Genomic DNA, 27,836 nt, shown 5'->3' with positions numbered 1-27,836 from the left:
CTTTGCCAAGGTTTGCAGACCTGTTTCTTCCTGCCTTGTTTCTCATCAACTTAACACAGTCCTTATGGGGTCCTTACACACTGGCATCCATGTGTGTATGTGTATATATGTATATGTATGTATGTGTGTGCATATGTGTGTGCATATGCTCATGTGTGTGTGTGAGGGAGAGGCTATATGTGTCTGAATATGTGGAGGCTAGAAATCAACCTTAGACATTGTCCCTTAAGAGCCTTTCATTTGGTTCTTTGAGACAGGCATGGATTCAGCTAGGCTGTCTGGCTAGCCTACCCCAGGGATGCTCCCATGTCTCCATGAAATTACAAGCGGGCGCCAAACATGGGTTCTTGAAAGCACTTTATGATTGAACCTTCTTCCCATTTCCCTGCATCCTTTGCTGTGGTTGGAGGAAGGGCAGTAGAGGCTGGGGCTTTGGAAAGTGTCTGCAGGCAGGGGATTCCTGAGCCCATCCTGACTTGAGCTTGCTTGCTTTCTTTCTTTTCTTTCTTTTCTTTCTTTCTTTCTTTCTTTCTTTCTCTCTCTCTCTCTCTCTCTCTCTCTCTCTCTCTCTCTCTCTCTCTCTTTCTTTCTTTCTTTCTTTCTTTCTCCTGAGCCCATCCTGACTTGAGTGAGCTTGTTTGCTTGCTTTTTTCTTTCTTTTTCTTTCTTTCTTTCTTTTTTAAAATTTATTTATTTATTTATTTTTTATTTTGTCGACACAGGGTTTCTCTGCATAGCCCTGGAACTCACTTTGTAGACCAGGCTGGCCTCGAACTCAGAAATCCGACTGCCTCTGCCTCCCAAGTGCTGGGATTAAAGGCGTGTGCCACCACTGCCCGGCCATCAATGTGCTTTCTTTCCTTAGCCCCGTCTTTCTCTTTGTCCTCCCACTTGTGCATGGTCCATCACCTACCATTCATCTAGCCATATTCCACCTGTCCACCACCAATCCTGGAACCCATCTGTATATCTATCTACCCACTATCCATTCACCTGTCCACATCATCCATACATCTACCTATCCACCAACTCACTGATAATGCTTGCTTACTCTCCATTATTCCTGCCTTGGGTTGTCTCTGCCTGCCTGAGCATCCACACAGAAGGCCTCCTACTGCCTTTTGCATCTCTGTTCTCCCTTATATCTGGGTGGAAAGCATCAATCTAGCAACTTTCTATTCTTTTTTCCCTATCTTACTCTGTAGTCTATCCATCAACCCATCTGCCCACAAACCCATCCACTCACCAACCCATCCATCTGCTCACTCACCTGTCCACCTATCCATCCATTCAACTACTCACTTGTTCATTTATCCGAATGTCTATCTATCCTTCCATTACCTGTCCATACACCTATCCAATCATATATCCATTCATTCTTTCATCCCTTCACCCATCCACTTGCCTACCCATCCTTTCATCCAGTTGACACCCATTCATCCATCCACCCACCTGTCCCTATTTGTCCGTCCATCCTCTCAATCTCCTTGTCCACTTAGACTAAGAAAGCACCAGAGCTGAGGTGCTGCGGGAGGAAGGAATGTTGGTGAGGGGCGATGGCCTAGGTAAAGACTTTCAAAAGGTTTGTGCTCTTAGCCACAGGCCAAGTGAGAGCCTCCAGCTTTCCTAAGTGGAAGTAGAGTTCATTACCACTCCAACTTTGTGAGGACAGGTGTGCATGGGAGTGGTGGAGACCAAAAGGACTCAGGGCAGTGCTAGGCTCTCAGTGCCTATGATGGTGACCTCATGGGCTTGTCTTGCCGGTCTGCCTGACAAATGGGCACCCTAGAGCCCAGCCCAAGCCACTGCTGTATTGTGAGCAGCCAGCATTGTTGAAGGAGAGGGTGGGTTGATCGGGTTTCCAAGTGGGAGGCTGTTTATGATTTCTGCCTGTGGCTTCAGTTGAACCCTCTGGAGGTGACTTCAGGATCAGCGTGGAAAACTGTTTTTCTTCTTATAGGCAGAGGAGGCCAGCACCTTTTAATGCCATTAAGTGCTGAGAGAGGGAGAGAGGGAGAGAGAGAGAGAGAGAGAGAGAGAGAGAGAGAGAGAGAGGGATTAGGTCTGTCTGGAGTTGGAAGGAGGCAGGAGGAGGGTAGAGCCATGGACGGGGCTTGTTGGGTCTTCTCAAGGGGTGTCAGGTTACTCAGAAGGAAATCTGGCTTCTAAGCCTCTGTGGTAAGTGAGACCCAGCCTGGCTGCTCAGGTGGCATTTTTGGCGTCTCCATGTCCCTAGCTTGTTTCTGCAATGGCCGTGCAGCTGGGCAGTGGAGGGGACATTGGTGTGCTCACAGAGATATGTGGGGTCCTTCAACGAAGGCTGGTTTTCTAACAAGCCTACTTTTGCGTGTGCAAATATCTGTGACTGACGTCGAGAGCCAGACCTCTCAGTTTGGGGACCGTTTTCCCAGAAAACATTTTCAGTCCATTCCCACCTTGGCCAACCCAAGCAGAAGTGCAAGTGGAAGCAAGCCCATACAATAGGGAGATGTGATCATATTTATCTGCCCTCATCTTGAGGAGCTCTGGAATGCTCATTGTGGCCCACTCTGTGATTGCATAAACATGGGGATATCTGGAAAGTCCTCGGGGCAGGGAGGGACGCGTGAAAGGTGTCTAGGACCACAGTCATCAGAAGCTGGCTGAGCTTGCTCATTCCCGCTCTAGGAGGCAGAGGTGGGAGGGTCGTTATGAGTTCAGGGCTAGCCTGGGCTACAGAAGGAGGCCAAGGAAGAAAAGAAAGTTGCCAGATTAGTGCATTTCCACCCAGATAAGAGGAAGAACAGAGATACACAAGACAGTAGCAGGCCTCCTTGGGAATGCTCAGGCAGGGAGTGACACCCCAGGGCAGGCTGGGGTGGCGCTAGCTACACATCAATCTCTTAGGATCAGGAAGGTGGACCTGCATTTTCCAGACCCAATAACATCTCAGAGAAGAGTGTCTAAAGCCAGGGTAGTGAAGCAGATAGCTTTCAGAGTGGGCAGGCGGGGAGTATACACACACACACACACACACACACACACACACACACACACACACACCACACACACCACACACACACACCACACACACACAACATAACACACACACACACACACACACACACACACACACACACACACCTTCCTCGGGATGGAGAGATGGCTCAATGGGAACATGCTTGTTGGCCAAGTGTGAGGACCTGAGCCCTAACCCCAGAACCCAAGTACAGTACTGTGTTCTTGTAATCTCAGTCCCAGAGAGGCAGAGACAGGAAGATGTTCAGAGTTTACTGGCCAGGATCTAGGTGTCAGTGAGAGATCTAATCTCAAAAACTAAGGTGGAGTGGGGCTCTGCGGGTAAGACTGCTTGCTGGGTCAGCATGAAGATCTGACTTCGGATCCCTGGCACCCTCGGAAAAAGCTTGGCCTGGCCACACATATGCCCATAAGCCCAGGGCTGTGGTGGCAGATACAGGAATCAAGCAGAGACAGGAGAACAGCACTCCTGTCATCCTCTGGCCACCACACATGTGCAAAAGTACCTGCACCCACACATACATGTGTGTATATACTGTATACATCACACCATATAAGCTGGAGAGTGATTTAGAAACAGACTATCACCCTCTGGCCTCCACATGTACCCACAGGCATGTGTATGCATACATACACGCACTACCATTATGAGCTGAGGGTTATTATTTTAGCATGGGAGGAACCAAAAGGTTGTTTTTTAAAGACCTGCTCTTTCTTGGACCCTTGTTTTGTGGTTTTTGAGGCGATGCAGCCAGGCTGGGATGGTTCCTGCAGATGCTGGAGATACTATGGCCAAGATGTACCCTTGTCCGAGGACAGACATCCAGAGCTGGCCTGAGATCTGCCCACAGCTCCCTCATGTGACTGCCTTTCCCCTCCCAATGAGCACAGGAAACTAAAAACCAAGATGTTAGAGTTAAGAGCTCCAGAGAAGCGCGTTTGGATAGAGAGAGAATAGCCCAAGCTTAAAAAAAAATAGATATGGTTAACTATAAGTGACAATTGGGCTTATTATGAATTACACTTGGGTCTTATTTACCTCCCCTTACCTTCTCTGGTCCCCCTCCCACACCAGCTGATCTTTCTTTTCCCGACAGGTCCCTCTTCTATTTTGGTGTCTTTTATTTCTTTGGTGACTGATTCGTGTCATAGAACCCTATCCTTACAGAAGCATGGCTGAAGGGTTATCCACAGGAGCATGGGCAACTTACCAGGGGCTATACCACTGAAGAAAATCAACCAGTAACTGTCTGGAAAGCCTTTGGGAGGGGTGGGGCTTCATGAGCCCTCTCGCAGCAACTATAAACTCTATAGAGCCTCAGGAAGTGGGTGGGGCCTCATTAGCTCCTCCCCTAGCAACTCTTAACTGCGAATCCTCAGCAAGGGGCGTGGCCTCATGTGTTTTTCCTTTCTCCATGATGGAATGTCGACCAGGCTGATCTCCCACAGGTCCTGTGAAGAATTATTTATGTGCTCTGAAGGTTGGAACCGGAGCATGGAACAGTCTGGATCTTTTATTTTGTGTTTTCTCCCCAGATGGTTTTGTATATTTTCCAGCCAGAGAGGGCTCTTGAGTTCTCCTGAGGCTTGCCTCAATTTACGCTCCGTTTTGAACATTCAGGACAGACAGGGAGGTGTCCCATGTTTCCAGGCATGAACATTGCCTGGCTGGGGGCTCTGTATAGTACCTTAGCCTCTCCAGCAGCGCAGCCTCCTGTCTTGGTGAGTCAGGAGCCCCAGAGACAGGTAGGTCTCTGGTGGCAGATGTTACATTTCAGGAGAATGGGCTGGCATTTTTGGACTGTGTTCTAATGACTGTGCTGATGAGATGGCACCTCTGGGACAAATGTGGCCATGATGCATGTCCTACGATTTCTGGTGACTTTAATAGCCCAGCCCTTCTTAATTCCTTTGGCTTCTGTCCAACAGCCCATTTCACACCTACATTTAGAAGAGGAAGCCACCAAGCCTCAGGGTTGGCACGGAGACCACTTTGGGTTCCCCCAGCTTTGTAAACTTTGGGGAGTCCACGTGTCCTAACACATCTCTGTCCTGCAAATCTGGGTACTAACTGATGTCTTATTTCTTTACATTTTTGGAGTACTTGGAAATTAAACCTAGGGCTTCTCACGTGTTAGGCAAGTGCTCTACCATCAAGCGACATCCCCAATCCTGCTGTCTCATCTCTGTGTCTGGAGTTATGAACACTCCTGTGACTGTAAATATTTTCCTCAAGAAGGGGGAAAAAGCCAGCAAAATCCACACAATCAGGCTTGATGGCCACGTCCCAAACAAATTGTATTTATTGGCATGAGAAGTGCTCATAACCGACTGTGACTTACTTTCCTAACTGGATTGTAAAAACAGTGCCCATAAACTCATTCCTTTCTTGTAAGAAGCCAGGCAGGGCCTGGGATGTTACTCAATTGATAGAGTGCTGGCTTAGCATGCAGAATCTCTGGGTTTAATCTCTTGCACCCCATAAACCCAGTGCTGTGGCTACAACCTCAGCACTGGGGAGGTGGAGGCAGGAAGGTCAGAAGTTAAGGACGTTCTCAGCTACATAGTTTGACACACTGTCTCAAGAAAGTAAAATAAACAGACAAAGAAGCCAAGCAAGCAGGTTGTGCCTGTTGGCTGTGTGGAGAGTGCCCATGTGGCTCTTCACAGCATGGCTGGTGAAGGCCTTAATTCCTCTTTTAACTTGGAAGGGATCCTCTCCCTAAGGCCTGCAGACTGGATTCTAAGGGGCTAGGAGGTGGTCAATGGACGGGACTGGGTATATGTTGTGGGAAACAGGTTGACTTGGCTGGTGTCTGCTACAGCTCCTACCTGTGCTTGTTTTTCAGTGACATATTTGACGCCATGTTTCCTGTCACTCACATCGGTGGGGAAACAGTCATACAGCAAGGTATGTTTCCTTCCAGATGTTTGTCATCTGTCCTGGCCAACTTAAGAAACTGCCAGAGGTGGTGGGTGTTCCAGAGACTGAGGCAGGAGAATTGTCTTGTGTTCAAGGCCAGTCTGGGCTATAATATGAGACTCTTCACAGAGACTGGGGGCGGGGGCGGGGCGGGGGGCAGAGGAGAGGCAGACAGACTTTTGTGAGTTCGAGGCCAGCTTGGTCTATATAGTGAGTTCCAGCCCAGCTAGGGCTACATAGTGAGAGACCCTGTCTCAGAACAAACAAACAGGGGAAGGGGTTAGGCAGGCAGGGAGAGATGGAAGAGAGAAAAGAAAAAGAAACTAATGAAACATGGCACAACAGCTAACATTAATCTGTCATCCCTGCAATCCAAAAAGCAGGGGATGTGGATTTTGAGTTCAAGACCAACCTGAAGAACTTAATGAGTGAAGAGAGTACTGGGCTTAGAGCCTTTGCCTGGTGTGCAAGAGACCCTGGGATGAGAGGTGGGGCGGTGCTCCATGTCCAGGAATTGGCACCTGGGGCTGGCATTACTTGGTACTGGCTGGCACACATAGTTACAAGGGTTCTTTGCCAGATAACCAACAGTATCTAACTTGTTTTGTTTCACATTTTACATCTGTTGTCTCTTCTGTCATAGGGAATGAAGGAGATAATTTCTATGTGATTGACCAAGGAGAAGTAGATGTAAGTATCTATCCATCCATCATGGGTTTTGGACATCAAGTCCTCTTTGCATGCTTGGCTTGAAAACTTCACACAGCTTAGCACCAGGTCTTACAAATGCAAGCTGGCAGCTTCACTTTCTGAATAGATTCCTAATGTTTATTTGTTTGTTTATGGTGCTAGGGATGGAACTCAGGGCTTTTAGCACTTAGATGGATGTTCTGACATTCAAATACCAGCCCCTCACTGGGGGATTCTAGGCAGGGGCTCTACCACTGAGCCACGCCCCCAGCCCCTCACTGGGGGATTCTAGGCAGGGGCTCTACCACTGAGCCACGCCCCCAGACCCTCCCTGGGGGAGTCTAGGCAGGGGCTCTACCACTGAGCCACGCCCCCAGCCCCTCACTGGGGGATTCTAGGCAGGGGCTCTACCACTGAGCCACGCCCCCAGACCCTCCCTGGGGGAGTCTAGGCAGTGGCTCCACCACTGAGCCATGCCCCCAGCCCCTCCCTGGGGGAGTCTAGGCAGGAGCTTCAGTGCTGAGCCACACCCTGCCCCCAGCCTTATTTCAATTGTCTTATTCAAGATCAAGAAAGCATTTCGTCTAAATGATAGTATAAGACTATAAAAGCCCAGTTTGGAAAGAGAGCTGTGTCTGGCAGGTGCAGGCCCAGTGGGGTTCTTTTTTTGCTTTCACAGAGCGTCTGCGTGGAAAGCAGCCTAAGATGTTCTCTTTGACTAGCAAGCTAGTTTAGCCTGCAAACTCTGGGGGCTTACAGTGGATGTTCGCGATTACCACATGGGCAGTAGCTTCCATGTTTGTAGACCCTAGAGGTACTGATGTGACATGGGGTGACTGTCAGCTTTTGTGCCAGCATGCACCCAAGCTTCACCAAGGGACTGTCAGAACAAAGAGCTCACGTGTTTATAGAGCATCCCCTACTCTCCCACACTCTCACTGTAATGTTAGAAGCATGCCCTCTAGAGACCCCTCCTCATGCTTTCAGCTGGCCCTCCCTCCTTCTACCTCCATGGCCACCCCTGCCCAAGCCCCCCCCCTCCGCCCCCCAGAGTTCTCTGATTGGGATGGCACTTATGTCCCCTTGTCTGGCTCCTGTTGTCAGAACATGTTTCCCTGAGCTCGGGGTCTGTTTTCTATCCAAATCCTCTATGTCTTTGTCCCTTCTGACATAGGGAGCCCATGGTTACTTTCTTACATCCTCCTCCCAAGCAGTGTGATGACACTGATCTCTGAGTCAGTCTGGGACCTCCTCTTGCCTGCGGGAGTCTGACCTACTGATGGACTGCCCCTGGGCCTGGGCTGGTATCGTCCTGATGGGTGTCCCCTCACTTGCTCTTGCTGTCACTCTGAGTATCTGCTTCTCCTTTAGTGTTGTAATCTATGTCAGCTCTTCGGGGTGGTATCAGCAGGTGTGCCACATGCCCTGCCCTGATCAATTGCTTATTTGGGGCTACTTTCTGTGATCCATTTCTTGAATTCTGTCTCTAGATGGAACAGAGGGCAGGGACAGAGTCTGCCCAGGACATTTCAGGGTCCTCAGCGTTGTGGGTCAGTTCCTAGGCCAGCCCCAGGGTCATTGCTGGGCTGTGGCTCAGCTTAGCCTCACCTTCTAATTAGCCATAGCTTATGCTCCACCTGTCCGAGGGGACTTGCTGTGCCCTCCTTGCCTCGGAGGTGTCTCGACCACACCCTGCCTGGTGCCCTGGGGTTAGGTGAGCTATTTTGGGCCTGGCCTCTGCTCCTAAGTCTATGTCCAGCCAGGCTATTTCTGGGAAAATCCTTTTCTGATTTCCCCAGCAGCCCAACTTTGTCCCACAATGCATTTCTGGGAACCGCACTGGCCCACCTGCTTCCGGAGACACCACATAGGAAGTGAGTCACTCAGGCGTCCCGAGTGGGGCACACGCAAAGCTGACCCCGTGAATCTGACAGCTCAACCCCTGGTCTGGGTCTCAGGGGAGGCAGGGCCTCCTGTCTCCCCAAACAAGGAAACTGAGTTGGGAGGTCGTGATCCCTTGGGCTACTCACTCAAGAGGAAGCATGAGGCAGACGATTAAAAAGAGGTTCTGATGTTAGTTAGGCTCTGCTGTGCCCTAGCTTCAGGTTAAAACAAACATCCATGAAGAACCCAGCTCAGAAAACAACTTGGTTACTGGCCTATGGTAGGGAGGGGAGAAGGCCTTTGCCCCTAGTAGCTTGTATAAGTGGGTCCCAAGGACCGCTGCTCTCTCTGTTGGAAGTTGCTTTGATGGATTGATATTGGTGGGAGGCATGGGTAACTCATTTTTAATTTTTGCTTTATGGTTGTTTGGGGGTTTTTGTTGTTGTTTGTTTTTTTGTTTTTAAAGATGGGGGTTGCCAGGTCGTAGTGGCACATGCCTTTAATCCTAGCACTTGTAGGCAAAGGCAGGCAGATCTCTGAGTTCAAGGTCAGTCTAGTCTACAGAGTGAGTTCCAGTCAGGGCTCCACAGAGAAACCCAAAATAAAATAAAATAAAATAAAATAAAATAAAATAAAATAAAATAAAAAATAAGGTCTCATGTAGCTCAGGCTAGCCTAAACTCATTATGTAGCCAAGGATGATCCTTAACTGTCAAGCCTCCTGCCTCCATCTCCTGAGACTTGAGATGACAGCATTGGTTTATACCATGCTGGGAATGTAATCTGGGGTTTCTTGCAGGTCAGGCAAATATTCTACCAAACCCCCATAGTTTGTACCCATAGCTCCTCTCCCAAGCTGTGAGCCTGGGTTGTTGCCCATTCCTGGCCCTAAACCCACCGCTCATTGCTCTGTCTTCTCCTTCCAGCCTGCTAACTCTTGATCTCCAGTGGCATTGCCAGCTCCCATTGGACCCCTGGGAATAGTCAACACGGATCTGCCCTGGGGGTGCTGTGGTCACTTCATGGGGTGGATGATGGGCGATCAACAGGAAATTAGTGACCAGCAGCTTACACCTCAGGGCTGGGCTTCCCCGGAATTCTCTGCTCGTAGCTTTGCTCCTCTGCCTTGCAAACTCTTATTCATCCTTCAATACCCTCCAGGCCCTGCTCCTCTTGTCTGCAGTGGAGTGTTGATAAATGCTGACCTTAGTGACAACAGAAGACTAGACACTCCCACTGCCGTAACCTGGGAGCTCATGTGGCTTCTGATCTGGGCCCATCCTTTCCTTGGAACATGAGTCTGCCCTCCCCCTCCCTCTTTCTCCTCTATCCCTTATTCTTCCTCCTCCATTTTTTCCCTTTTGTTTCCCCCCAGCCTGAACTCAGACTCTTCAGGTGTTGGAGAATATCCTTGAACTTCCGATTCTCCTGCCTCCGCCTCCTGAGAGCTGGGATTACAGAGCTGTGTGGCCATATCTGATTTATGTGATGCTGGGGATGGAGGCCCCCCTCCCCCCCGGGGGGGGGGGAACTTTACAAATGCTAAGCAAGCACGATACCAACTGAGCCGTGTGTCCCAGTCCACATGTGACCTCCGTTGTGCTCACCAAAGTCACCTAGAATCTTTTAATTCCATCTCAAAGACAGAGTTGGGGTGACCCCAGGGGATTCTGGGTCACATATTCTTTGACTTTCCCCAAATAAGTGGATATAGGAAAAGTGCTGCAGGCTGTCTTCAAGGTTATGGAGTCCCTGAGTTCCCCCTTCCATGCCCACCCCACCCCCGCCGCCATGTACATCTCCAGGAAGGCTGTGAGTGAGTCAGAACCTTGTGCAGACTGCAAGGAGGCTCTGCTCTGGTCCTTTCCACCCTGGGTTTCATCCCAGAGGGGTGAGCGGGTCCACAGCGGCCAGAGGGTTACATCACGGGCTTCTCTCACAGAGCAGGCTTCGTGCCCTCTTCCCCTTGTGTACTAGGCAGACCCCACCTCCTGCCTGTTCTAGGCAGCCTTTCATCCCCAAGGAAGCCCACCACACCCACACCCACCACAATTGCAGTAGCCACCTCCCTCCTCAGATTAGCTACAGTGTATCTGAGCTTGTATGTGGCCATCTTGTGTGTCCCTGGCTCACTGAGTCTGAGGTCTTCCCTGGAGGCCCCTGAGCCACTTGCTGTGGAAGACCCCAGGAATGGCTAAGGAGCAGGGAGTCACTGCCCTGGATGGCCACAGTGTGCTCAGTGTTTAAGCCTGTACTATTCCATCTCTTTTCAGAAGCCAGCCTCTACCTCACTGTCCCCAGAATCCTGCAAAAGTGAAAGTCACATTAACTGATGATTCTGGCCCCAGATATGTATCCTTGACTTCCTCGACTGTGGAGGGAGGGGTGGATAGGACCGGCAGGATCCCACACACCTCCACTCCATCCTTTTCAAGGCAGGACTGAGGGTCCCCAAAGTCACAGCTCATCTGAATAAGACCCTTCCAACCCTCCCCGACAGATACCTTCCAGCCTCCAATGAGTCAATAAGGGGCCAGGGTGGGAGCCTGGCTTGAGGTTTCCCCAGCCTCTAGTTGGCCCCAGTATCTTGTAATGATGGTCAGAGCTCTAGCTGGCCACCCACCAACCTGGGGACATGTGGAGGCAATTTTGTGAAGGAAAAAATGAGCTCACCTTCACCTCAAATATATTGTCTCGACAGATCTGTCCTCCCTCCCTCCCCAGCTGGGAGGTTCAAGTTCAAAGGCGGCTTAGAGGCCCTTGCTGGACGCTGGCTGGCCAAACCAGGATGTCTGGGCATCGTGGGTGGATGCCACTTCCTGGCTAAAGCCTCGAGTTTAGGATGTAGAGGCTGTGGGTGGCGCAGACTGGACCTATGAGTGGGTGCGTCCGGCCTCGCCTCCCTATAGCACTATGAAAAAGTCCCCGGCACCTCCATCAGTCTCTCAGACTTTCCAGTGGTGACAGGGGTGGGCGGCAGGGAGCACCCACAGGGATGGGCACAGAAGAAGGTGGACTGTGATGTGGGAGCTGCAGGGTAAACACACGGGGCCATGAAAGAAGGCCACATGTAAAGGAATCAAAGGGTACCCAGTAAGCTGCTGGGAGCGAGGAGCCGGCATGTCAGTCCCAGCTGAGTTATGGGGCATTCATTACTCTGATCACTGTGATGATTCTCAGGACGCTTCTACGGCCCCCGTGCTGCATCCTGTAACCCCTCTCTCAGGCCAGGCAGGTCTGTGACGATGCCACTAGGGCAGCAACAATCCATCTGCCCTTTACCTGGGTGGGGACACCCAGGATAGCACCAGCTTTACCTTCCCAGGCAGGATCTGCACCCCTCCCTCCAGACAGGCCCGTGTGCTAGGTTTCCCGGAGCACCCTTCCAGGATGAATACTCTTCTCCCTCTAGGAGGACCAGGAGGGCCAAAGTTCAGTCTTAGTTAAAATCATGGCTTTCCACAGAGACTAAATGCTAGGCAGTGGGTGTTTGCTTGCCAAGAACTAGAACCCAGTTTTCTAGCAGAGAAATATTTTTCCAATTTATTTTATTCATGGGACAGCATTTCCGCCGAAAAGGACACTCAACTGCAAGCATATGAGATTGGAAATGGGCTCTGGGGTCTTTCCTGGTTGTCTCTAGACTTCTTGTTTTGGCGGTGTCCCTATCACTTCCAAGGTTAACGCTGTCCCTGTGAGTTCTAGGTCGGTAGGATTCTCCTGTTTCAGGAGAAGAGGTTCTTCCCGCCTTAAAGGCGCTTCCCTCCCTGGCAGCACTGTGTGCACCTGGGAGTGAGTCTGTTGGGCCGGGGACTGTTCAATTCACCAGAGTTTCTGGGTGAACACGTCTGTTTAAATTGTTAAAGTGCTTGGAGCACAAGATTAACTATATTATCAACAGTGCAGCTGTCACCATCCCCATCCCCAAAACTCTTTCCTCTGTGCCTGTGGGGGAGGGGTGGAGGAGATCACATGTCTGTGGACGCCATCGCTGAACCTCGGGTGTCTTTATTGTCACTGTTCACCTTTTTTGTTTGAGAGTGTTACTCTCACTGACCTGGGAGCATGTAAGGCTGGCTGGCCAGCAAAACCTTAGGCATCCCCCTGTATCCACCTACCCAGCCTTGCACCATCACATCTGACCTTTTAGAAAACACATGGCTTCTGGCAATGGAACAGCTCAGATCCCCGAATCTCCACAGGGAGCCGTTATGCACTGACCTGTCCCCCCCAAGCCTCCTGTCTGAACTGCCTTACTGATCTCATCTGGTTCCTTCACTGAGTCACTCCACAGCCCCACCCCAGCCCCCGACTCCCCTCTTCCTACTTCCTAGCCCTACAAGTCTGACTCCTGGGGTTGGAGAGATGGCTCAGTAGTTAAAGAGTTCTAGATGCATTTCCAGAGGCCCTGGATTTGATTCCTAGCATCCAGCTGTCTGTAACTTCTGTTCCAGGGGATCTGACCCCTTCTTTCCCCTCTGCCTGCACAGACACACACGCACGCAAAAACACCCATACACATACAATAAAAACAGCCTCTTTCTAGCCTGGAGCTCACTGAGCCAACAATGAACCCCCCAAAGATTTGCCTATCTACTTTCCAGGTCCCAGCACGGGGTTGATAAACCCTGGTCACTATGCCCAGAGGTTTCATGAGGATTCTGGGGCTGGAATTCACAGATTCTTGATCTAAAAATAGTCTGACTCTTCTGGGGAGCCTCTTGTTGACTTCACACAGCATCTATCCTGTGGCTTCTGGTCATTGAGCAAAAAAAAAAAAAAAAAGTTCTTAAGCTCCACCCATTCACGCTGTAGCAGGTGTCAGAGTGCTCCGCTTAAGGCTGAGTAATATTCCACTGGGGACATGTGGCACCTTTTCTTTATGTGCTTCATTATGGGCTCTTGCAAGCTACCCTGCAGTGAACAGGGATGTGTGACTGTCTTCTGGAGATGTGCCTTCCAAAGTGCTGTTATGTTTCAGTTGGCCGTTTGTGGAATGCAAAACTGGCTGTGACATTTTTTTTCTGAAGGTCTTTGGAGTCTCCCAAGCATATTTTAACTACACGGCACATCATCTCTGAGGTCCTCAGTGGCCCCACTTGAGGTCACAGGGTGTTGAATATAGCCTGGCAGTGAGTGTGCCTATATTTGAGGGTGTTAGACCCTGAGGCACCCCAAATGCTGTGCTGCTGTAGTAGGGCTAGGTTATGCAGGGTGAGGGTACCGGCAGTCCCTTGAACTGTTGGGTTCCTACAGACCTCATGGGACTCTATTTTCTTTTCGGAGAAATTATGGGATTCATATTGGGGCATGGTCTTGACCTGATCTGCCTTCAGGGGATCTGAAAATGCATGTGGACATGAGGAGGAGTGAGAGGTGGCTGCACCCAGGATAGACTGACTACAAGGGGGTACCCTCACTGGCCTGATGACTACCCAGGAGTGCTCTGGGCTCATAGGCCAAGGGTGGCATTTGTGTGTCCTAGGCCCAGCTCTTGTGATTATCCTTGTCCTCACACCGCTACTGCTGTCTTGAGCACTTGACTGAAGTGCTTGAGAAGGGAGGCAGAGCCAGCCCTGCCCAGGTCACCCTGGGCTCCTGGCAATCTTGGTCCATCTGTGTCAGGAGAGTGATATTCACTGACCCTGGAGTCTTGGTGCTCTAGAAATCCAGTGAGCTTTGGGGACTCTGCCAGGACTTTACTGTACAGGTGCTGTTCGGCCACCTCTGGCTACCTCTGGTCCTCTAAAAATATGCAGAGGCCAGGCCACCCCAGGAGTCTAAATTCAGAGGTGGGTTTTTTAAAAAATGATTTTTCCTTTTCTTCTTTTTCCTAGTGTGTGTGTCCATGCACATGTGTGCAATGTGCATGTGTGTGCACACGACTATGGAAGCTTGCGGTCAACCTCAGGCATCATTCCTCAAATACCATCCACTTTGTTTTATAAGTTTAACCCTATTTATTGTATTGGGCTGTGTGGTATACGTGTGTGTGTGTGTGTGTGTGTGTGTGGGCACATGCGTGCATGTGATGGGGTGTGGTGCTTTTGACATCACACATATATGGATGTGAGATGACAGTTTTGTAGAGTCGATTCTGTCCTTTCACCTTTGCACGAGTCCTGGGATCAAACCTGTTGAGTCGTTAGACTTGTGTGGCAAGTACTCATTTGTTGAGTCATCCCATCAGTCCATCTTGCTTTGTTAATACAGAGTCTCTCACTAGCCTGGAACTCACTGATCGATGTAGGAAAGCCAACTAAGGAGCCCTAAAGATTTGCCCATCTGTGCTCCCCACACCCCAGTGCCGGGGTTACACACCCTGGCCACTGTGCCCAGAGGTTTCACAGGGATTCCGGTGCTTAAATTCACAGATTATTGCTCGAAAGGCCAGCACTTTATCAACGGAGCCATCTCAGCCTTGGATTTGCTTTTTCATACAGTCTTGTTCTGTAGCCTAGGCTAGCCCAATCCACCAGACTCAGTTTTTCAGGGGCTAAGATCACAGGCCTGGACCACCACACCAGTCTTGTATCTCTACAGCATCTGCCCGTGGCTTGTGTCTCTGTTATTTGGAAGATCCCCTGAAGATGGGAATCTGCCATCTAATGCAGAGTTGCCTAGAGGTGAGAAGGTGCCTGAGTCAGAGGGTCACTCACTGAAGCAAGACTAAACAGAGACAGGCAGGAAGGAGGAAGGCAGGCAGGGCAGGGCAGGAGAGGCTCAGCTCAGCTGGAGGACCCTTGGTCCCTAGTGTAGCATAATGTGGCACAGTGGGGCCTCCCACTATTTTTCTCCTAAAGGAAGAAAAAAACAAAAAAAATGGAACCAAACAAGAGTAGCCCCTTTGCGTACCAGCTGGGTGGGGGAGCTGTGACAGAGGCCAGTGTGCACAGAAGGATGGCCCTTTGTCCCCCGGGTGGCCTTGGAAGACACAATGGTTTCCTCTGACACTGTGGGAGATCCCCTAGGCTTGAGGCTCTGGGCTGAGGGAGGGTAGTCACTGTACAGGGTCCCTGCATGTCCCTGGTCATGTCCCAGGGCAGCCATACTCACTCTTCCTGTGGGGTGTGAAGTTGTGGAAGTATTACTACTACAGAGGTATTGTGTCCCCAGAGGCTCGGTGCTCCGGGAGCACGTAGCTTTAAGTCTATCCCCCGACTTGGGGTAGCCCCTGGAGGACCTCCTTGATCCTCGTGCTGCAAGGAGATTAGCCCATTGGCAGCTCACCAGCAGGGACTCGAGTGTCCTACACACCTCTCTCCCAAGCCCAAGAGCATCTGTACTTATGACTCCGCCCACGATGACACACGGGGACAGAAGTGTGGTGGGGACATAGCAGCCTCTGGGGCTATGCTTTCAGTAATACTTGCGTCTGCTGAGCCAATAGGTGTGCCTGTGATGCAAGAGATGTTACTTACCTCAGATCTTTGTCTTGAAACAAACAAGGAAGTCACATTCAACTCAGTAATGTTCCAGATGCCTGGGTGGTAGTGCATGCCTGAAATCCCAGGTCTCTGGAGGCTGCATTGGGAAAATTTTTACCAAATTAGGAGACAACATAGACTACACAGGGAAACTCTGTCTCAAAGTGGGGAAGAGGTTGAGGATACAGCTCAGTGGAAGGCATTTGTCTAGAGTACTTCAGAGAGAAGATGGGGGCGTGGCTCAGCGGTAGAGTTCCTGCCTAGAATACCCGAAGTGAGGGCCTGGGGCATGGCTCAGTGGTAGAGCCCCTGCCTGGAATACCCCAGTGAGGGGCTGGGGGCGTGGCTCAGTGGTAGAGCCCCTGCCTGGAATCCCCCAGTGAGGGGCTGGGGGCGTGGCTCAGTGGTAGAGCCCCTGCCTAGAATCCCCCAGGGAGGGGCTGGGGGCGTGGCTCAGTGGTAGAGCACCTGCCTAGAATCCCCCAGTGAGGGGCTGGGGGCGTGGCTCAGTGGTAGAGCACCTGCTTAGAATCCCCCAGTGAGGGGCTGGGGGTGTGGCTCAGTGGTAGAGCCCCTGCCTAGAATCCCCCAGTGAGGGGCTGGGACATGGCTCAGTGGTAGAGCCCCTGCCTAGAATCCCCCAGTGAGGGGCTGGGGCGTGGCTCAGTGGTAGAGCCCCTGCCTAGAATCCCCCAGGGAGGGGCTAGAGTGCAAGACCTTGCATTCAATCCCTAGTACCACCAAAGCAATGATCCTGGCAGCATCAGATGGGCATGACAGCCCATCTAGGCTGGATGAGCACACTGAGGCTCACAGAGCCAAGTGACAGACTGAAGGTGACATTGGGAGGGCTGTGCATACTCACTGAGCTCCATGTTCAGGTTAGTGGAGGTTTCCAACCTGAGAACTCACTGCATGCATAGGTTCCCGCAAGGAGCACAGGCAAGGTGGCAGTGACAGCCCTGAGTCGGGAGGGGAGGCTGTGGAAATGACGCGAGGTCCTAGGGGTGTGCTCTGAGGTGTGCAGACTCACATCTAAAGTGCCAGGCCGCCACCTTCCCTCCCTCTTTCCATTGACATTCCCTACAGCATTTGGTGGGCATTGCTTCCAGACGCTTTATGGATCTTTTTGGCTCTAGGTTTTTTGAGACAAGACATCACTCTATAGCTCAGACTGACCTGGGGCCTGTCATCCTCCTGCCTCAGCCTGAGGTGACAGGTGTATGACACCATGCCTAGTCTCTTTGCAGGTTTTTAAGGGCAATCAGTGCCTATCTCTTCCCCTCCTAGCACCCCACATCCCTTTGGGGTTTGGGGAACCCACCAGGCCAGGTGGGAGGAGCACACACCCGATCTGGTCCCTGAGTTCTGTCTTTGGGAACTATTATCCTCCCTAACCCCCATCTTTGTGGCTAGCCAGTCCCCTTCCATGTCTTGCTCACTTCATCGTGGAGTTACAACCATCACCTGCGAGGCGTTCTCTTTCAGACAGAAATCTCTGTGCCTCAGTTATTACCGGATAATGAGACATTGATTTCAATAAGAATCGCTTCCATGATTCATCACAATCCATTCTCTGCGTACGCACCCGTTTTAGCAGTGGGAACGGTTCTTTACGCTCATTGAGACGCTGTGGGATAAAGCGTGCATTGTGTCAATTTATAGTAACCGAGCTGCATAATCGCCCTGGGAACGAACAATCTGCCCATTCTGTGCCCCGGCTGGGTGTAGGCTGCGCAAGGTCCATGCATAGTGTGCACACTGTGCAGGGCGCGTTGTCCACGCGGCCTGAAAGGGCATCTTGTCCTGGCTCCTTCTCGGTGCCGCTTGGTAGTGGTGCCTGGCCAGGGGGCTCAACTAGGCCAACAGCCAAAAAAGACTTGGGTGCTTGCCTTGGTGGCAAAGGCCCAGAGAGAAGGGGACAGTCAGTGTGTGCCCACAGGGATGGGACAAGAGGGATACCCAAGCAGAGGGATCGCTGAATGGCCAGAGAGGAGAGGCATTTTGTAAACAGAAAAGGCAAGAGAGAGCATGTTCGTCTGAATCCTTCTCTGTAACTGTAGAGCGACTCATTAGGGTATAGTTGGAAAAACTGAGGCCCAGAGAGACTGAGAGATGATGGGTGGATGGGTAACCAGCCTAGGAGGTAGCTGGAACACACTGTGTTTTGCCCTCTGGTTCTGACCAATTCTTTGGTGGCTGTGTGCTACCCAGTTGTGGCTCTAAGGAGGCTGGGATAGATGTTCCTTGGAGTAGGTCATGACAGCCTAAGGTTACCTCCAGGGTAGGAGTGTGTATGAAGTGGTCCAAGAGCCTTGCAGAGCACCTGTCCTTTCCACTGGGGATGGTTGTGGGTTCCCCCACAGAGGAAGCAGCTATTGTGAGCCACGTGTCGCACTGACCTCTCTCTCTCCTATTCTCCAAAGGTATATGTGAACGGGGAATGGGTGACCAACATCAGTGAGGGGGGAAGCTTCGGGGAGCTGGCTCTCATCTACGGCACCCCCAGAGCGGCTACCGTGAAGGCCAAGACGGACCTCAAGCTCTGGGGTATCGACCGTGACAGCTACAGGCGCATCCTCATGGTGAGTGGAACCCTGGCCAGGACGTTCTGTCAGCGGAGGAGGCACAGTAGTAGGATCTGACACCACCAGAATCCCAGGTCTAAGGTGAAGATGGGTTTCCCTAGTAGACGCAGCCTGTGACCTGAGTGGAAAAATATCAGAAAGGGTTTTGGAAGCTTCTCAAAACAGGAAGATGACTGGGAACGTCTCTATTGCGTTCCTCCCTTCTCTCCTTCAAGATACTGTAGACTGTGGTTGTGATAGCTGGATCTCTAGTGCTGCCATCTTGGATCAGAAGGCCACTTGGAGAATAAAACCCAGAGTCCCTCCAAGGTGACATCAGAGCAAAGGCTAAAGTTATGGGAGTTGAAGGTCATAGGGACAGAGTGCAAAGGCCTTGGGGTGCCTGCTACTCAGCACAGGGGGCTGTATAAAGCAAATATCGTGAGAAGAGAATGAGAGTTTTGTCCTAAAGAGTTAGGAGATCTTCATCCTGAAAACCCACAGTCTCTTCTGGGGCCCACCATCATGATCCCTGACATACAACTCCTTGAGTCACAGAGGGACCTGGGACTCAGGTAGATTGAGGTAGACTGGGGGAACTGAGAGTGGCCATGGGGTGAGATGGTCCAGAATGTTCCCCCAGAATAGCTCAGGATGGAGCCTGAGTGCTCAGTCACTGGGGCACAGAGGAGACATCCTGTTGTGGTCTTGATAATAGTACCAGCTCTTCTGTAGGACACACTTGTAGATCACCACCATCTTTGAGGCAGCCATCCCCTAGGCCTGGAACGCCCAACACGTCTGGGTTCCCGCACTGCTGTGGGCACAGATACAGACAGTATTGCTCTATAGTCCTTTATCTCCAACATGTTCTCCATCTGCAGGGACCTGCCTGTCCCAGTGGGAGGGTGTTATGGGGGATCCTCCTCTCTGCCAGAGGACACAGTCCCAGTACCTTCTGAGCACACCTGGCCTGAAGTTGCATAAGCAGCTGTTTCTCCGCTGTCTAGTCTATGCTGTGTCATTGCTGGCTGTGGGACTTCTGTGGTTAGGACTTTATATTCAGGAATGCTCTCCAAATCGCAGAGGGAGCTGGCACTTTCTTTTTAGTTAATTTCGGATCCCCAGACACTAAGAATAGAGCCATTTGGGCTCCAGAATCCGCAGAGCTCTTGTGGGGAATTTGGATCCTGTCCGCACCCATCCCCCACCTGGGCAGAGTTGGATCTGGCCAACTCACACACTACTGAGGGCCCTTGCCTTACTCGGGCTCACGGTGGGATGAGAAGATGAGAAGTCACCAGGCTGTCCCTCCCGGGAGCTGGCTACATCCCACAAGGTCAGCGGAGACTTCACACTGGAGTTGAAACCCTGTGACTTGTCCTTTGGAAGTTTCCTAAGTGTCTCTCCCAGCTCCTCTGTTTCTCTAAGGGACACACGCTGTCCAGTGCCAGGCAGAGTTGTAGGTGTACCCTATCTGTAGGCACTCAGGTGAGGCTCGACACATGGCAGCAGCCCCTGAGGTTTCTTTCCTTTCATTTGAGCCCTCTGTTCGTTCTCCTGTCTCTCACTGGGGACCCTGCATTTGCAACTAGTGAGTTTGGAATTCGCTGTAGAGGGGCTGGGATGTGACTCAGTTGGTAGAGGGCTGGCCTAACATGCATGCAACCCTGGGATATGAACCCAGCACTGCCCAAGGAGGCACGATGTTGCGTGCCTGTAATTCTAGCACTCAAGAGGTGGAGGCAGGAGGTTCAGGAGTCCAATATCACAGGGGGTTCATACAGCCTGAGAATAGGTGACCCCATCCACCCTTGCCCAGAATAAGAACCCCAAGGCGGTGGAGAACTACATACACATAAGTGACTAAGAAACTTCTTCTGAGCCCTTGCTCATGGTGCAGTGCAGGGGTGGGGGTGGGGGGTGTGATTGGAGGCTTCAGGTGATGGAGAAATGTCAGCCAGGCACAGCTCTTTGTCCCGAGTAGCACGGGCACTCTGGCTGGGATAGGTTGTTCTGGGAGCTTGATTCATCTCTGGCTCCAGAACCACGAGACAGGCAGAGTTCACCACACACAGCATATGGTTCTCAGCACCTTCGGTGGCAGAAGAGGGCAGGTCTCAGATCCCTGGTCTCATTGTCCTATCTGGGACACCCTGAGCAAGGTGGGGCCTCCGCTTGTTCAGCAAATGCCATCTTCCTCTCCTGGACCTACAGCGACCTTCTAACCCAGCCTCATGCCAATTCGTTCCAAAGTCAGGCACTCACTCCTTAGTGGTGGGGGAGTGAGGAAGGGCCCTGGGGACGGAGGTGAGCGCCTGCTTTGCCCTTCTGGGTTTCAAGGTCTCTGCTATTGAAATCTGATAGGGATCTTGGCTGAGGTCTGCCTTGGTTTCTTTTTCCATTGCTGTGGTAAAATACCCTTGACAAAGGCCTCTTAGGGAAGAAAGGGCATATCTGGACTCACAGTTTGCAGTCCAGTCCATCACAGCAGGGAGGTCATCGCAGCAGTTGCTGGAGGCATCTGGTCACATCCCATCCACAGTCAAGGAGCAGAGAGCACTGGATGCCAGTCTTCCATTCCCCTTTGTCTTCCATCCAGGACTAATAAATGGTGCTGTCCATATCCCAGGTTGGCGTTCCCACCTCTCTTAACCCAATCAAGGTCCTCCAGACACCCACAGAGCAGCTGAGGCTAAGAGCACCCTTTCCTGAGACTCCCTTCCAGGTTATTCTGGATTCTGTCAAGTTCATAATCAATGCCACCACTGGGCATGCTGCGGGTGCCAAGGCGGCAGGCAGAGCAAATCCCCGTACCAGGCAGGCTCCTTGGGGAGAAGGCTGAGGTCGCCTTCGCAGGCAGGTTCCTAGGCTGAGCCCCATTGGAGCCATCTTGGGCTGCTGTCTTGAATGCTGTAAAACCTGCTAAGCCCTTTGTCACCAAGAGGCTTAGGAATGCGTGCTTAGTCTAGGAACAGAGGAGTTTGGCTTCACCTGCTACCTGACTACTTCCCTAGGTCCCACATTTTCAGCATTGTCCTGTCTGCTACATCAATGTTAGTTTCTGAGGTTCCTGGGTCACAACCTGCCTGCATTCCTCTGGCATGGCTTAATTGCTAGGTGGTCAATGGGAACTGCACATTTTCAAAAGAGGTGCCTTTTTTTAGGGCTGGATGGGATTAAAATGACTTGGGCCAGGTCACCAAGCAGGCTGCTGCTACCACAGCCACCTAACTTGCACTGATAGGCAAACACAACTGTTCTGCATCACCAGAGCCTGGACGCTGGCTTCCCAAGTGTGCCATCTTGTTGTCATGGAAACAGACTTGTTCCAGCCTCCACTGGCAGACCTATCCATCTCACCATCAAGGTCCATAGCCGAGGACAACTTAATGATGTTCTCCTGGCACTGCTGGACATTGAGTCCCCAGCCCTGTTGTGGCTTGAATTCATAATTTTTCTCTTTGCTATGACAAAATACTTGACAAAGGCAGCTTAAAGGAGATGTTTTCAGTGGCTCACAGCTTTAAGTACAGCCCATCTCGGAGAGGAAAGGTTTGTTCAGGATCATAAGGCAGCTAGCTGGTCACATTGCATCCACGGTCAGGAAGAGGGGTGGAGACGAGAGAGAGGAGAGAGATGAGAAAGAAAGAGGAGAGGGGGAGGGAAAAGGAGAAAGAGGAGAGGAAGGGTGGGGGGGGGGAGAGAGGAGAGATATATGGTTCTCAGTTTTTCTTCTCCTTTTATTCGGTGCAAGGGGTGGTGGGAGGTCCTCTCACATTTAGAATTGGTCCTCCCACTTGTAGGGTGGGTCTTCCCTCCAGTTACCCAGTCTGGAAATCCCCTTGCAGACACGCGCAGAGGTTTGTCTACTAGGTGACTCTAGATCCTGTCAAACTGACAAGTGGTATTAGCCACCACAGGAGGTTTCCTGGAAAGTAGAGAGCTGCGTGGCGTGTAATTCTGGGTTCCTGGGACTGGAATTTTGCAGGCTTACTAGTGCTGTTATGAATGCAATCTGAAGGGAAAGTTGAGGCCCAAGGTTAGGAGAGGGGGATGTGGGGTCCTGTCACTGTATCCTGTGCCAGTCTTCATAGAGACACATTGGGGGAGGTTTTAATATTCCCATTGCACAGATGAGAAGACAGAGCTCAAGAGGCCAGGGAGAATGGAGGTCTGAGCCCAGGCTTTCTGACAGCTAGCTCAAGCTCAAAGTTGTCCCCCATCTCCCCCCAGGCTCATTGGTTAAGGGGTGCTATACATTCTGGTGGATTGCCCCCCAAGCTCTGTTAGCACCCCTACATAACTCATAGTCACTGCTCCCAAGGGTCTCTGAATCTTGGAAATGACACCTTCTACCTCAGCCTGTTCCCCAGAGTCCTGTGGTGCTGTTCTCATGTGACCCTGTTGTTTGCTCAGCCCCTTCTCTGTGTCCTTCATGTCTCTCTCCTTCATCATCCCCAAATGTTATATAAGGCTGGTTTCTCTTCAGACACCTAAGTATTTGGTCTTCAAGCATGAACTTCCTGGGCTGTTCACCCCAGCTTTCTAGGGACCTCAGGTCAGAATGGCAGGGTCTGGCTGGTAAGAGCCCTGGTGGCTGCTGCTGCCTGTGTCATGGGCAGCACTTTCCACTATTGGCACATGATTGTTTGTGGTTAGATTTCTCTTCTGGCTCCTCATGCTTTAACTGGACTGTGGGCACCTGCCTGTGTCTCCAAGAGGTACCTGGCCATGGAAATCACACTACGAGTGTCCCAAAGTGCACTGGGCTGCAGAGAGAACAATGAACTGTCTCTGCCATCAGCTGACAGGCACCCAGCGAGGAGATGTGTACGACAGCCAGGCCCTTCTGCAAATGTCTCTCCATACAGGACTGAGCTTTCTCCCCCTGCACTGAAGCCTGTCTGAGAGCTTCCTGCAGGTTTCAACATGGCTGCTGCTGACTACTGGGCCTGCACAGGACGGAACATGGGAGGGTGGTGATAACGCGTCTGACATCAAACAGACTGGACCGCCTTAGCTCTGCTCTGGGCCAGCTCCAAGCCTGGGCACGCTGTGTGATTCCCCTCAATCCCAGGGTGGGGATGGAGATTGACCACACGGTATAACTCGTGGCAGTGGCTTTGCGGACACAGCTTCTGTCCCCACAGTGGGGAGAATGCAGTTTGGCATGCTGAGGGGGCTCATACTTGCAATCCTGGCATTTGGGAGGCTGAGACAGAGTCACAGTTTTAGTTTAGCCTGGACTATATAGTGAGTTTGAGACTAGTGTGGGCTATAGGATTAAAGTATACTTCAACAAAGGAAAGAAAAGAAGCCGGGTATGGTGGTACACACCTTTCATCTCTGCATTCAGAAAGCAGAGGGAGGCAGATCTCTTATGTTAACAGCAAGCCTGAGCTCTATCTAAGAAAGTGACTTCAGTCTCCAACTCATGAGACAGGAACCAGGCTATTAGCCATTGAACCTCTGTTTCCAATCCAGTAGAGGTATAATAGGGTCTCTCAGAGCTGTGGGGGACATTAAAAGCAATGTTGGGGGCAAGGTCTCAGCTATGCTTCTTGAGCCTTCTGAGAGAAGAGTGCTCCTGAGAGTGACTGGGGTACAGGGGACTGGTGCCCCTGGGTTCCTATCTACAGAGTTACCCATCCCATTTCTGATGACTAGGGGCTTGTCTCAGGTTGATGGTCGCCTGTTTCAGAACAGGAAGCAAAGGACTTTTTGACCTCAGGTGTCAAACTTTATCTGAGCAGTGGTATGATGTCACAGAGGGAGACACAGGGCCCAAGTTAGAGAATGGCCAGATCATGGACAGAACTCTAGGCTTGCAGAGGACAAGGTTGTTTCAAGAGCATGGGCGTGATGGGCTGCCCTCGCCACAAGCCCTCCTCTGGGGTACTCAGTAAGATTCACACCATTGTCTTTACTGCTATAGTCACTAACACCACCATCTGTACTGTCACTGTCAGTTAACACCAGCAGTTCTGTCACCATCACCAGCGTCACTATCATTGACACCATCACCATCAGTACCATCACCATTTACTATAATCACCACCATCAGCCCCACCATCACCACTACCATCACTGCCACCTCAGCATCCTCATCACCATCACCACCACCATTGCCATCATTATCATCACCATCAAAAGCATCACCGTCATCATCACCATTACCACCACCATCACCACTATCACCATCATTATTGTTATTGTCAAAGCCATCACCATTACCACCATCATCACTATCTCATCATTACTACCACCATCATCATTACCAATACCACCACTTCATTACCACCACCACCATCACCTCCATCATGATTACCAATAGCACTATTGCTACCACCACCATCATCATTATTGACCATCACCACCACCATCATCACTATCTCACCATCACTATCTTACCATCACCACCACTACCACCATCATCACTATCTCACCATCACTATCTTACCATCACCACCACTACCACCATCATCACTATCTCACCATCACCATCATCATCACCACCACCGTCATCACTGATATCACCACTATCGCCACTATCAACATAAGTAGGGATATTTATTGAATCTTGGTCCTTACAATAAATGGGTTTTAAAAATCTCACTCCCCCAGGACTAGTGATATGAAAAATATATTCAGATTTACCCTTGCTCCCCTGAATCAAAGTGTCAATCCTCTCAGAAACGTAGCCCGGCTGACCTCTATGTGAAACCCTAGGAGGACATGGGAGGGCAGACATATCACTATATCTTCTACCCCACTGTGGTGTGGGGCTCAAGTGGTACCCACGGTAGGTTTCACAGTCTGAGAGTGGGAAGCCCACATCTGTGTTCTAGATGCTGAGAGCACAGGAAGTGAACCAGGAGTTTTGAGTGTCTTGAGGCAAGCAAGAAACTTGACCTTGTGCATGGCTGGGGGGAACCCCGTGGTCTGGCCCTGTGGAAGCTGCGGTGTGCCCTGGAGCCTCAAAGGACCTTCCTCCTCACTTCACCAGCGTTCACATTTTTGTCATAGCTTTCTGGGGAATGGCATTTACTGCCACATGCCTTCAATCCAGTCCTCTTGAAAGCCCTTTCCCCTTTAGCAGGGCTTCACTGACTTTGGTTCATGGCTCTGAGTTTGGGTCCATGGGTTATCCCCACACCCCAAGTAGAGGGGGTTCCTGTTGCAACCCTTATTTTGGGTGTGATAGAGCTGCCTGCAGTGAGCCTAGCAGACGGAGATATGAACATCTTTACACCCAGCTAGAGCAGGCACAGCCCTGTCAATGGGTGGTGTCAAGAGAGGGCTAGCAGGCCTGACTCCTAACCCCTGATGCTTCAGCTCTGAGCCTCGTCTCTCCGTTTCTGCTCCCCTTAGGGCTGCTGCACCTTGTGTGGATGTGCTTAGAGCTTAGTGTCAGACCCCAGGAGGGATGCTTATATTATAACTGCCACCCCACGTAGGACTGAGGTTTCTAGTCTCTTAGACGAAGCTGAGCCACACTCCTCGGGCGTTTGCAGACCTCTGTGTATCAGTCCTGTACCTCATGGCTGATCCATTTCTCTTTCCTGAACATCTTCCAATGTATATCTTCCTCAGCAGACTCCGAGTCAGGGCTGCAGTACCTGAGATTGGTGTAGACCTTGGGAATGAGAGATTCCCAGCTGCAGCAATGGGAGGCAAGGGCAAACTTCTCTAGGATATCTATGGCCTCTCTTCAATGGCCATGCAGTGGGCACAAGTACCTGAGGTTGCCGGGAGGCCCACTGGATGGCTGGATGCCCTGACAACCTAAAGGCTTTTTAACAGTGGGTTTTAGTGGTGCATACTTAAAAATACAAGTCAGGTGGCTGAGGCAGGGGCATTACACATTAGATTCTACCTGGGAAGAGCAGGGCAGGCATAGCCACAGCCACCTTTGGAAAGTTTAAACAGCATGGTTCTGTTCACTGCGGGGCAGGGGGTGACTTGCTCAGGGTTGGACCCCAGGAGGCAGCGCTGATGGTGTCCGGATCTGCTTTAGAAGGCACAGAAGGTGACGAGCAGGAAGTAGGAGACATAGGCTCTCATATGTACATGTAATGGGCTTCCTCTGAAGAGATTAATTGCTGAGAGGAGTCTGCAAGCGTGGAAAGGCTCAAAGCAGCGACCCACCGGCCTTGTTCTGCTTTTTTCTTTCACAGGGAAGCACACTGAGGAAACGCAAGATGTATGAGGAGTTCCTCAGCAAAGTCTCCATCCTAGGTCAGTCTCTGCTGCCTGCGGCCTCTCTGCAGCCTCCCGTGAGCGCCTGCAATCAGCTCACATCTCCTTCTCCCTGTGTGGCTGACGGGTCACCTCTGCTTAGCATTACACAGGTTTGGGACATGCATGCTCACGTGCAAGTGCAGACACATGTGCACGACTCCCACAGGAGTGGTGCTACATATATACACACATACCACACACTCACCTACACACATACACTTGCACACATGCACAGGTATATGCAGATACATATGCACAAATGTAGCATGCATTCCTATGTGTGCACTTTTATTGTAAATACACATTTATGGCACATGTTCATGCATGTGCATATTCATATATGCACACATTCACAGTGTACCTTTACACAGATGAATACTCATACCCTGCTACCCGTGGCATGTCACACCATAGATGTCCCTGTCTGTTTATCGCTCATGCTATCTTTGGTGTCCCCATGTCAGCTCCATGATTTGGAGCTGAAAGCTAGCTCTTTGTCTTCCTAGCTGGAGTCATGCACTAAGTGTCTTCCCCCTCCCTTTTGCCTCACCTTGAGCAAGGCTCCTCAGTGACATCACTGCCCTTCCAAGGCTACCTTAATGTTCTGTCCCCAGAACCTGCAGAGACTCTGTGTGTTATAGATGCACCCTGGGCTCATGTGCACAGCTGAGTAGCTCAGAGACCTTTCGAAAAGATGATGGTAATTTTGTTCTGAATTATGAGGGAGAGGGAGGGCTCTGCTTGGCACCTGTTCCTCTCAGTGCCTCTTAAACACAGAGGTTCTTCATACACTTTGTCCCGTTGCTGTGTGACGGTGCCTCCTCTTCCTGCCCTTAATGAACTGCTACAGTACTGATTCATTCATTGTGGTGAGACACGCACAACACAGAACCAGCCATTTGCAGTGTTGTAAGAAGCTGGCTCAGAGAAATAAGTCCAGCCACAGGGTGTGCAGCCCCCCACCCCCACCCCCACCCCCACCCCGCCACCTCCCTCCTCCCTCCGTTTTCTTGGAACCTGATCTTTGTACCAACAAAGAGAGATTCATCCTCCACATGCAGCCACTCCTCATCCACTCCCCTC

The 27,836-nt window shown here is 51.1% G+C and overlaps 1 protein-coding gene across 8 annotated transcripts in view; it reads left to right on the top strand.

Annotated features, from left to right (window-relative positions):
• The window catches only part of Prkar1b (protein kinase, cAMP dependent regulatory, type I beta), a 133,400-nt gene that overhangs the window by 81,519 nt on the left and 24,045 nt on the right, over positions 1-27,836 (top strand). For all 8 annotated transcript variants that reach the window (NM_001359101.1, NM_001359097.1, NM_001359098.1 and 5 more), the window contains 4 exons: positions 5,868-5,929; positions 6,585-6,631; positions 18,369-18,527; positions 26,690-26,750. In NM_001359101.1, coding sequence (NP_001346030.1) covers positions 5,868-5,929; positions 6,585-6,631; positions 18,369-18,527; positions 26,690-26,750 — 329 coding nt within the window. The remainder of the gene's footprint in view (positions 1-5,867; positions 5,930-6,584; positions 6,632-18,368; positions 18,528-26,689; positions 26,751-27,836) is intronic.

Source organism: Mus musculus, chromosome 5 (assembly GCF_000001635.26).
Source record: "Mus musculus strain C57BL/6J chromosome 5, GRCm38.p6 C57BL/6J".
Taxonomy (NCBI): domain Eukaryota; kingdom Metazoa; phylum Chordata; class Mammalia; order Rodentia; family Muridae; genus Mus; species Mus musculus.
Note: the sequence above shows the minus strand (reverse complement) of the source record. Positions and strands in the feature narration are given on the sequence as shown.